Here is a 12,416-nt window from a genome sequence, read left to right as displayed (position 1 = left end):
TTTACTAGACATCTAAAAAATGCTAATGAACTAACATAACTTAATTGTATTATATTTATCTCAAAATGATATTTTCCTTTTTAAGTAAGTAAATATGTTTGACTATATAATAATCTCCACGAAATTAACCAAAAATAAATTCTGTACTATATAAACAGCAATTTCAAAAAGGCAAGACGGCCGCCTCCATAACTCCGAAATTGGCGGGAAAATCCAACAGTGGAGACCTAACTACTACGCCTCTAAGTGGGCCCAATTTAAATGATCCAACGGCCATGATTTCTTCACTTTTCCTCTGCTTTTTATAAAGAAAACCTCTGTTTTCCACTTCATACTCAAAATTCTTCTCTTCTTCTTCTTCTTCTTCTTCTTCTTCTTCTTCTTCATATTTCACTTACACACCACAAAAATGGTTAGTATATCAATTAATTTCATATTTATATGTCTTGATTCTATGATATTAATTACTTTTTGGATGTTAAATTGTTCTTAGATTTTTCAGTTTCAATTTCAATGACGCGATTGTTGTTGTTTTTGTGAAGCTAATTGGTGGTAAAATTCGAGTGAAGAAGAGAGCAGATTGGATTGAAAATTTGCTGAATTGCAAGTTCTTTGAATCGTGTGGATATCACAGAGAATTCAGAAGAAATGAGAAGAACATGTTTTGTATTGATTGTAATCTTTGTTTCTGCAAGCACTGCGTAACTTCTTCGTCACACTGCTTTCATGAATGGCTTCAAATCTGCAAATATGTTTATCATGATGTTGTCAGACTCCACGAGATTCAGAAACATCTAAATTGTTCTGAAATTCAGGTGAGTTTTTTTTTATTGTTTCGTGATGTTTTTGTTGAATTCAACGTTTTATCGTTTGTTTAGTCGAACTATGTAAATTTGGTTAACAATTTAAAATTTATATTTTCGTCATATTGACACAAAAAATATAACTACAATTTGTAGTACTTTTTGTGCATTTTTTGATTATGTAAACTCTAAATTTAAAATATTGAGTTGATCTAATTCAATTTAGCTTCAAACATTAGTTAAATTGACTTTCTGAGCAGTAGTATTATCGAATTAATTAGTTAATTAATGCATGCTAGCTTTGCTATTGATTATGATCACTTCGCTCTAAAAGCAACTGGCAGATTTCTTAGTTCTCTATTATTTGTTTGTGTTAAAAATAAGAGTTTGAGTTCTACAGACCACTAACACTCTAGAAATTCCAAAAAGTATATATTGAATCAAGTCAACTAGGTAAATTTTTGTGATAAATTTTAACTGGTGGCTTAAAATGGTAATTATCTTGCTATCACATATCAAATATTTGCTATTAGTTTAAAAAGTTTGTAGAATCAAGTCTTATAAGGTAACTAGGTAAATTTTATATGGTAATCTCTAATTGGTGGTTTAAAATGGTAATTACCTTGTTATCATATATCAAAATATTTGCTAATAGTTTAAACAATTTGTAGAATCCAGTCCTATTAGGTAACTAGGTAAATTTTATGATAAATTCCATTTGGTAGTTTTAAATTTTATGATAAATTCTAATTGGTAGTTTAAAATGGTAATCACCTTGCTAATTGCTATCACATATCAAATATTTGTTAATAGTTTAAAATATTCAAGTCTTATAAGGTAACTAGGTAAATTTTTATGATAAATTCTAATTGGTGGTTTAAAATGGTAATTACCTTGATCTGGCATATTAAATATTTGCTAATAGTTTAAATTGTAGAATCAGTCTTATAAGGTCATGACAGGAAAATTTCTATGATAAATATTGATTGGTGGTTTAAAATGATAATTAACCTGCTATGAGATATTGAAGATCCGTTGATAGTTTTAAAAAGAGTGTACTATCAGTTCATATAACTTAAATATCAAAAGATAATGCGTTATGTGTGATATACTATTAGGAGTCCTTTGGTTTGAAGATAATCATGCAATAACTAACAGTATAGAAAGTGTAATGTAGGAATTATTAATGTGAATTGTAATGTAGATTTTTTTACTAATTAAATATGTTCAAGGATAATGAAGAAATAAATTTAAAGAGAAGGCATTTTTATCATTTTTATTTAATTTATAATATTACTAACACTCATACTTTTATTTTATTTCACTATCAATTTCGCGTAAAATAATCATATTGTATAGCTTTGACAAATATTACTTACTCGAAAAAAGGAAAAAAGTAACCAAATAACGAATTAATTAGTACGAAATTTGTGCGTTGATTATACACGCTTATTCACCAACCGAAACGGCTAGTTCTTAATGTTAGTCCTATCTGAAACTTGATACTCAATTCAATTATCTTGTGTTTCATAATTACAATGTTACATACAATTACCTAACTATATTAAAATTATTGATTTTGCAGACTTACAAAATTAATGGTGAAAAAGCTATACATCTAAATCCACGACCTCAATCCAAAGATAGCAAAACTTCAAAGCTAAAGGGCAATGTAACTTGTGAAGCTTGTGGGAGACACCTCCAAGATTTGCCAAGTCGATATTGCTCCATCGCTTGCAAAGTAATTATCTTTAATTACCATAACTTTAATGTATATGTTTAATTTTTCATCAATTATATTTGCTTATGAATGAAAATCCGTTTTAGGTATCGATAGATGCAAATATTTGCAGAGACCGTCAGAAGAACTTCGTCTCCACTCAAATTACGAAATTTGATCACTCAAATGAAAATGAATCCTGCATCTCTTTGAATGAGTCCTCAGAGGTAATTCAAACGTGGTGCATTTCAACTTTGAAACCAAAGAAGAATTTGCATAAGAGGAAAGGCATTCCTAGAAGAGCTCCTATATGTTAGATATTATTCAAATGAACGCCAAGAACATCATCCTTACTACTAAAAAGGAGGCTCTTCGACTAAAAAGCATTTTGATAGGTGCATCAACCGTCATTCACTGGGGAGAAAGGAGACAAGAACGCACGAAAATGGACCGCAGATGGTGATCGTGGTTGATTCGAAGATCTTTCAAGTTTTATTTTGCATTTTTAAGTAGCATTTTTAGTTGGGATGTACATGAACATATTATAAGAATAATGTCGATCTATTATACAAAAAATGTTCAATTATATATTGAAAGACAATCATTTTGAAAATAGGCCATAATTTTGGGTTTTAGTTGGGTTGGTCGGAGGTGTGATCCCCACCTTGTCTGAGTAATAGCAAGCTTTAGTGGTTGTATAGCATAAAGATGGGATCTTGACAGGCTTAATATTCTGCCTTTCGCATCTATATACATCATTAAATTTTTCAACGTTATCAATATATTAATTGGAAAAATAATTCTACTTTTCGTTAAAATACTATTCTTGCAATATTTCCTTGTATGGATGTGTCATGTAATTCTCATACTGTCAGCATAAATTGCCGATTGATTTCTTTTTTATATTTTTATGTTTTATTGCCGTTGTCCTATTTTATATGATGATGTTTGATTTAGCACAAAACAAAAAATTAAAGAAATTTGATGACATATAGCCAAATATATATGCAAAGTATCGAAAGTATCATTTTTCAATGAGTGGCAGTGAGAGTCTATATATCTTTTAGAAACAAATTCAAAATTTAAAGTTTTTGGGTTCCTACAACAACCTCAAGGTAATATATAATAAAAATTAGATTCACATCTCAATATTTATAGATATTTAGTGAATTTCTTGATATAAGTATATAGTATGCAAAAAAGCTGATTTGTTCACGTTAACCCAATGCTTTAAGGCTAGAACCGCATGTAATCTCAATTGACTCAATAAGTCATGTCAATAACAATAAAATTGAGATGTTAAGATTAAATAGTTTCCAACGGAATATCATTCTTTTAGAACATATTAAAAAGAAAAATATATCAAGAGAAAATAATTTTTCACTACATTTTAGCTCTTTTAAAATGAAATCTTTGGCACATCTCTTATTGATAAAGCGTTATAATTTTGCTTTTTTCATCTGTGCTTCTACTGTGAATTAAATAGACCTCCATACCTCCCATGTGTTATGCAACAATTCTAGTTCATGCATGTTCTCATTTGAAAGTGGCAGACAAAAAGAATTCATAGAGAACAGAAATTCTGAATTTCTTGGATTAGATCTTGCCTTGTTTAGTTTTCTGCTGTAGCGAAGCGTACTTTTAAAAGTCTAAAAGAGCATGTGACCTTCATTTTAATGGTAAAACTACAGAATGGAGTTATATGGTCGGATTAACCTAATATATATTTTGATATGGAGTGACATTAAATTCCACTTTAATTTGTTAATCTAACTTCCAAATATCTTTACATTTCCTTTTCATGGACTTTGTAGCACCAAAATGTTGTTCGCAACTTGATACAAGTATATTACAACTGTGACACTAACGACTTTTACACTACACTAAATTGAGTAGGGACTACGTACAAATGGATCAACGAACAAACAATTAGAGAAAAACACAAAAACAATACAAAATAAACAAGTTGGAGGGTTGGGTGCTTTGGAGTCGTGCCATGCAACGCGGTAAGTACCGAGAGCCAGGGGCGTATCTAGGTAAAAAGGTAGGGGTTCACGTGAATCCATGCTCCATTTCTTAGATCATGTATAATAATGCTAAATTTTTACAAAATTACTTTAATATATATGTGTGCAACCAAGCTCAAAATGTCCTATAGTGCAATAATTATTAGGTGCACCTCTACAAGTGAAATGAGCGGTTTAAATTTTATGTCTGTTTTATTGTATTTTTCCATTTTTTTCTTTCTAGAATTGAGTCAAAGGTACTTTTTTTCGTTTTCCTTCTTTTTTTTGTTTGGTTTAATTCTTTCAAAATCCTACGTTTGACAATTAAAATCCCCACTCTACTTTTATTACCATAAAATTTTATATAACTAACCAAATGTCTGTATTAAAACTGGCAGAAGTGGAAGCTGTAAGATATGATCAACTGGCTTAATTGATCCTAGCATTTTGGGTTTCGACAGAGAGTAGCATATATGTGGAAATCATTAAGATTGTAAGAAGAATTTTAGCTATAATTTTTGAAGTGTAATGCGTTATGGTATGAGCCTAAATTCCAGATCAATCACTTCATAATAGTACACACATTCTATTTAAATCTTGGATTCGCCTCTGGTAAGAGCTCATTTGGGCGCTGTAACACTGCGCCGCTTCCGCTTGTAACGTTTCCTTCATTTCCCAGTATGGATGTGTCTTATGATTCTCTTTCTGTCAGCACAAATTGCCGATTGATTTCCCTTTTATGTTCTTATATTTTATACCTCCTTCCTTATATATTGTGTGACATTATTTAATTAAGCGCGAAATTAAAGAAATTAGAAAAATTGTAACATGAAACTAAATCTATATGCAGAATATAAAAAATATCCTTTTAAATAAGTAACCGGGAGTGTTCCACATGTGTGTGGAGGGTCTCAACAAGTCATAATCATTATTAGAAACAAATGTTTTTTTACATTGATATTTAGTGGGAAAGTTGTTCTATAAAATATGATTTTTTCATCTCATTCCCACCGACTCAGCTCATTGGGAAAACGCATGGTGAGAAACAGGTTCTCGTTGAAAGCATTTCTGAAAACTTTCTAAATTTTCCGTGTGTGAAAGTGAGAAATAGCCACCGAACATTTTTCAGTGGGAGATTAGTAGAAAAATAGAGAAATTTTAGTAGTGAAGATATGAGCAAAATGAAAATACCAAAGTTAAATAGTTTCTAATATAGTATCATTCTTTTTGTGACATACGACTAAAAAGATATGTGCCTCTGATAAAATGATATTTCTACTATATTTTTGCTCAGCACTTTTAAAAATGAAATCTTTGGCGTAGCTCTTATCGATAAAGCGTACAATTTTGTTTGTTTTACGTGCTTTTAGTGTGAATTACTTAGGCCTCCATACCTCCCATGTGTTGTGCAACAGTATCTAGTTCATACTTGTTCTTCTTCTCATCTGAAAGTGGCAGACAAAAAGGGTTCGGAGAGAATAGAAGTTCTGAATATATGGGATTAGTGTTTTTCGTTGTTTAGTTAGCTTTCTGCTTTAGCAAGGATCTTTTTTGTTTTTAAAAGTCTAAAACAGCATGTGACTTTTATTTTAATGGTAAAACTACGTAATGGAGTTAGTTATATTGTTTTCTTTCAATATCTATATGGTCTTATTAACCTAATATATATCCTGATATGGCCTGACGTTGAAGTCCACTTTGCTTTTTAGTAAAACAGGAACTGCCTATTTGCAATCGAACAAGCATCAAAACAATACGGGGTCATTTGGTTTAGAAACAAGTTATATAGGGTTGTAATGCGGAGATTAGAAATGCAAGAATTGTAACGGAGAAATTATTTTTTTATTGGGCATTTTGTTCTTTGTATTAAAAATTGGACATACAATGTATAACTTAAGCTTGTGTTTAGTTTAAAACTATATAAAAATTGTTTACAATTATATCCTGGGAAATTTTAGAGCCTTTCCATTTCATTAAACTAAATAAGCTGCAATGTGTTTTTATAATCAGAAATAGACAAAATAATTCTTGGTAACCTGTGTTTTATAGAATTCAGAATTCAATAACTGAAAAGACTAACTTCACCTCTACGAATGTGCCTAAGTGTATGATATATTTTTGTATATAAATTTTCTTTTACTTAATTATACTTTCTCCGTCTCAATTTGTTTGACACTTTTTGCTTTTCGAGAGTCAAACGAGTTATTATTTGACCGTAATTTTTTCATATGTCTTTTAAATATTTTAAATTATGAATTATGATGACTTATAGTACTTTGTACATAGTTTTCAAATATGTAAATTTTATTTCTAAAAATTTAAATATTCTATGTTCAAACACACAGTCAAAATTAAGAAGTTTGACTCTCGAAAAGCGAAAGTGTCAAACAAATTGGGACGGAGGGAGTAGTTAATTAACTCCTTGTGGTTCAAAAAGAGTGTGCACTTATCCATTTGCACGCCCCTTAAGAAAATACTAACTTTTAGACATAAATAGGTAATTTGACTAAACTATACCTAATTAAATATTATTGAGATTTGATCACTTAACACTTAATAATGGCAAATCTAGAAAAATAAGGTTAATTCTTTCTTGATTTGATAAGTAGACACTCTTTTTTTTTCCAAAAAATAAAGGCTAAATAGACACTTTTTTCAAATCGGAAAGAGTACATATTTTCTCTTCTGTTTATACTTAATCATGGTTTCATATGCATCAAGTCCACATAAGTTTTTTCAACAGTCGCCCAAACTAATTATGCGTTAAATTATATAGTGGATGACCTTTCATATCGTTAGTGGCATACTTTTTGCAAATAAATCAACATTTTTCATGTATACTGTTAACTGGAGTGTTTTAGTTGAGATTTGCTCGATATTGCTTGATAGGGAGATGTGGCCCTAGTTATAGACTAGCAATAGAAGAACTAATGATAGCGGAGGAAATAAAGCGCAGGCTTAACTCAACCTCAAAAGTTAATTAAGAGGTGAGGTTTGTCAAAGATCATATGAAAAAATCATCCACCATTAAATCACCTATGTGGGACTGGTCAACACTCTCCCACCTAACCGAAATTGGACATCTATAATATGGGGGCTCAAAATTGGGCAAACAATATAATGAATTAAAATGAGATTGACTCTGATATCATATTAAAGAAATGAACGTTAGGCCTAACTCAACTCAAAAAACTAATTCATGAGTCGATGATTGCTCAAGACCATATAAAAAAGCCATTTAACACCTAAAGCACCGACCTGCCCGGGACTCAACATGCAGAGATAACAAAGTACAACCCCTATCATTTTTTTTTTGGATGACATAAATTTTTTCATTATATCGCTTTGTTGGTTCGACTTTCATTAAGAGGCTGTTTGGATTGGCTTTTTAACAGTAGCTTATAAGCTAAAAGCTCAAAGCCATAAGTTGGAAATACCCAACTTTTGGCTTTTGGCTTATTTTTATACTTTATGAACATATAAGTAAGTGCTTAAAAGTAATTTTTATCTTTTCCAAACATCAAAAAGGTAGAAAAAAGCTTAAAAGCCAATAATCACTTAAAATAAGTCAATCCAAATACCCTCTAAATCAGGGTCGGACCCACCTTATAGGAAGGGGTGTCATCCGACACGGTTTCGTTAATTTTTTTTTATATATATGTATATTATTCTGGAATAGAATAGAGTAATTATACATATTAAAAATGACACTAGTTAGCACACAAGGCTCTATGGCTTGCTGGCTAAGCGGCTTGCTGAGGAAGCATTCAGCCTGCGTTCGAATCCCTTAGCAGTACGTACTTTTTAACCTTTTTCTTAAGTACCTATATTTTAAACGGAAAAGGGCCAAAATTACCCTTGAACTTTGAAAAATTATTCACGTTATTTTTTTAATTATAAGTATCTTGTAAAATTATACCCTTATGTTTATTCTTTACACACGTTATCTTTAGGAAGTAATTATATGCTTCTGATTATCTTTTATGGGGTTAAACTATTTATTAAAAAAAAAAATGATTTTTACCCTCAAATAATTTTTTACTCACTAAAATAACTCAATCCGGCTTGAATTTTTTTTTTTCAAAAAAATAATACGGATAATTTTTCCAAAAAAAATATAAAAATAATTCCGTATTATTTTTTTTTGATTGAGTTAAAAAAAAAATTATTTGAGGGTAAAAATAAAATAGGATGAGCCCCTTGAAAAGATAATTGACCCAACAAGATAACCGTATATGCCCTAAAGATAACGATGTATTAACTATTTTTCAAAGTTCAGGGGTAATTTTAGCCCTTTTCCGTATTTAAAAAAAAAAAATAGAAGCCCCCTCCACCATTCCTGCTAACGATCAAACAAAATCAGTCAATCTAGATATATTTTGATGCAAACCTAAAAGTTAAATTATTATTTATCGTGAATTAGATATTTCAAGCTAAAGTTACAATCTTTAACATTAAAAAAATTAGTCATTCTTCTTTACAATTTGTTCGTTTTTTCACTTCTTTAGATGTCGACACTGCTTATGAAAATTCCTGCATACGCCACTGTTCTAAATCACTCGGTGTAAATGTGTCTTCGTTTGAAAGAAAGATGAATATGAACATTTGAGTTTAGAGCTGACAAAATTTTGGCAAACAAAAGATGGAAGTGGTCACTACGTACTTTGAAGATATAATAAATCTAATATAGCATTCCTTGACAAGAAAAAGATTTAATTTATCGATTTTAAAACTAATACTAGTAAGAAAGTGGAAATTTATTGGACTAGTACTGACTTAACTAGATGATGAAAGATGAAGTCAAACTCGCATCTACATGTATAAACTAATGTTTACTGTCTATCGTAGTATTTGACAGATTTTTTTGCTTATTTAATGGTATTCGTCAACCACTGGTTTTGATGAATTTAATATTCACTGATACAGTCTTATTAATTCGAATTTGTATCATGTAGGATTTATTTGAAGCTAAGGAAAATACTCCCTAGCAGGAGTATTTGGTAGACTTAATTATGAGCACAACGAGTATGTGTGACTGGAATTGGCCAATTTGTTTGCTTGATGGGGTTCTATTTAATCCAAATTCACTAAAGCAGTGACAAATTGGTGGTATGGTTCAACTTGAGAGGGTTTGGTTTTTGGTTGGTTTACTGTTTTGTTTAGAATCTTTGTTTACTAATTGTGCCAATTAGTCAGCACAATAATTCATGTAGACCCTCCACAAGACTACAAGTATAATTTCAGAATATTTGCCTAAACTTTCTTCTTTATGCTTGTCCAATTACGTTCTTAAACCTTTTTCTTTTCTTTTAACACCTAGTCCTGTTAATTCTTATAAAAAAACACGTAGATGGATTTTTAGTTTAATTTGTTGGTCCCTTAACGAACAAGAAAAAAAAAGAGAGATGTTCTAATTTGGTATGTCATATATACACTTAATCTGATTGTTTTTTTTTTTCTTTTCAAAATTGTAGGATATAGTTTTTATTAGATTTTTTCTCATTATAGACGAATCGGCAAAAGGGAAAGGGAAAAAAGAGGATAGAGTGAGAATTGAACTCATATCTATTGTGTATGATACACTCCCCGATGTACACCATTAAATTATAATCCTTGGTTGTAATTAATTGTAAGATAGTTATTCTTTTGATTGTTAAAGCTTCCCATTTAAAACTTGACAATATGAATTAATCTTGCAGCTTTGATTCGATGAAGTAGTGGAAACTAGAATATTACCAAAGTATATTAGGATTAGTTGTTAAATAGTTGTTACATCCAAGCTAAGTAACATTATCATAATCCAAATTATCCAATCTCTTTGTCATTGAAGTTTGATCTAGCCAAATTAATAAATTGCACTACAAGAAAGTATAGAAATGGCAACAAAAAAAATTAATATTTGGCAACAACTTAGTTTTATTGTTGGCAAATGAACTTTTTTGTTCACATAATATTGCTTATTGTTTAAAAAAATACTTTTAACAACAAAAAAAAGTTGTTATGCGTTGTTGCGATAATGGTAGTTAAAAATTCTATGCAACAATTTTTTTTTTTTTTGCAACAATAATCAATCTATGGCAACAAAAAAAATTTTGTTGCCAAATATTTTTTTTCCCGTAGTGTTGATTTGATTGCAATTTACAACAAGAATATCAGCCTAACTCTTAATTGGATAAAATCACTGAAATTTTTCCACAAAAGGCCTAACATGAATATTGCAAGAACATAAGCCCATAAAGCTTGTTTGTAATCCATCCAATCATCCTAAACGACAGGAGATGGGAATTGTTCATGTTGACTAATTTAAAGTTCAAGCATTTGCGAATTTTAGTCATGGCCCAGCTTAATTTCATACATAAACATGGGAAAACTACTTGCATAATCACGTAAATTAGTTTTTTTATAAAAAACATTAGTAATCGCTAATGTTCTTGAATGATAATTAACCAACTATCATAAGTAAACGATATGAATAACAAAATAATTAAATTGTTACACTGTCAGCTTATTTAACTTTATTCATAAATTCACAGTATTATACATACATGTGTGCGTGGGGGTGTGTGTGTATTGTACTTTTATCTAAATAAAAGGAGAAAATCAAATCAAACCAATCTTGTGGATTCAGAACAAAAGTAGCTGCCTCCATGTGTTATTGCTTTCTCCTATTTGATACACTGACTTCTTATATGATTGACTTTCTCTCATGAAGAAAATATTCCTCAAAAATTAAATCCATATCTAGAAAAAGGTAAAAAAAAAAAAAAAATGTAAATAAAAAGAACCATGAAAGGATGATTCAACAAGTTGCTAATTCATCCTGGAACTGTTTTGGATTTATTAGGGAATTTCAATTGAAGCTTTATATGATAAGTAGCTTCCAAATTATCAGAATTAATAGCTTCCTTTTCTGTTTGTACAAAAACAGCTAGGCCACGAGCAAATGCAAAATAGCCAGTGCCACCAACAACATTCAACTCTTCCTTATTATCATTTGTCAAACTCTTAGCCTCAACACTAAGACTCCCACTAAATTCTTTGTTATTAAACGTAAGATAAATAATGTTAAACGCTGAATTCGCGAAATCTTGAATTGGGATGATGAAACCTTGAGCTTTTCCAACTACACGAGACGTGTTTTCCGGGCCTTCTGTAAGAAGGCGATGGAAAATTAAAGCGCCAACGTCTTTTGGAGTTTTTTCGGGGGATAAATTGGAAGCAGGAACTAGGGGTTGTTGAATATATAGGGATAAATCAACCCAAGGGGGGTTTCTTGATTTGTTTTCTTGGGGTATTGGTGAAAATATTGCTAGGAGAATGACTGAAAGTATTGCTAGTAAAACTGCAGTGCAAAAAATGATTCTTGCTATCATGATTATTGTAGCAAATAATGGTATTGATTGAAGACTACTGGGCTTGTTAATTTGTCCTCAAAAGAAATCAAGTTGATTGAGGAATAAGATTTTGAGGTATGATTGTTTTGGAGAGGTTGCTTTTAATACTGTTCCTTTTTAGGGGGTTTTGTGAAAATTTTAAAGGTTTTGGTTACTTAATCCACCTTTTGCTTTTTCCACCTAAACCACATAGAATGAATTGCATCATCGAGTATACAGATAAGTATTTTGATCAGTCTTGCTTGTTGAATAGCACTTGGTTATTGTTTTTCACTTCAACAATATATTCTATCTTTCTTTTCACATTGTTAACGTGAGAATAGTGAAGATCTGGTTGGATACTTATGGTCTCAGGAGCTTACTGAGATTAGAATTTGTGATCCTATGATTCGTTTTATTTCCTCTCGATCACCAAGCTATTCAATTGTTTACTGATTGAAACCTAAGGTGGATGGGAGTCAGCTTGAAGTAACAGTAAATTTGCCTCCTTGTA

At 30.6% G+C, this 12,416-nt stretch overlaps 2 protein-coding genes across 2 annotated transcripts; one reads left to right on the top strand and one right to left on the bottom strand.

Moving 5' to 3' along the window:
• The first annotated feature begins 288 nt into the window (after nucleotides 1-288).
• Nucleotides 289-3,106, top strand: LOC132060900 (protein RGF1 INDUCIBLE TRANSCRIPTION FACTOR 1). Its single transcript, XM_059453798.1, has 4 exons — nucleotides 289-412; nucleotides 543-815; nucleotides 2,389-2,544; nucleotides 2,631-3,106. Exons 1-4 carry the CDS (start codon nucleotides 410-412, stop codon nucleotides 2,838-2,840), a joined length of 642 nt encoding a protein of 213 aa, XP_059309781.1. The 5' UTR covers nucleotides 289-409; the 3' UTR covers nucleotides 2,841-3,106.
• Nucleotides 3,107-11,034: 7,928 nt separating this feature from the next.
• On the bottom strand, nucleotides 11,035-12,004 carry LOC132060898 (uncharacterized). Its single transcript, XM_059453797.1, has one exon. The coding sequence runs from the start codon at nucleotides 11,900-11,902 to the stop codon at nucleotides 11,345-11,347; it is 558 nt and encodes a 185-aa protein (XP_059309780.1). The 5' UTR covers nucleotides 11,903-12,004; the 3' UTR covers nucleotides 11,035-11,344.
• Nucleotides 12,005-12,416: the final 412 nt, after the last annotated feature.

Source organism: Lycium ferocissimum, chromosome 6 (assembly GCF_029784015.1).
Source record: "Lycium ferocissimum isolate CSIRO_LF1 chromosome 6, AGI_CSIRO_Lferr_CH_V1, whole genome shotgun sequence".
Lineage (NCBI taxonomy): Eukaryota > Viridiplantae > Streptophyta > Magnoliopsida > Solanales > Solanaceae > Lycium > Lycium ferocissimum.
This window is presented reverse-complemented; position numbering and strand designations above follow the sequence as displayed.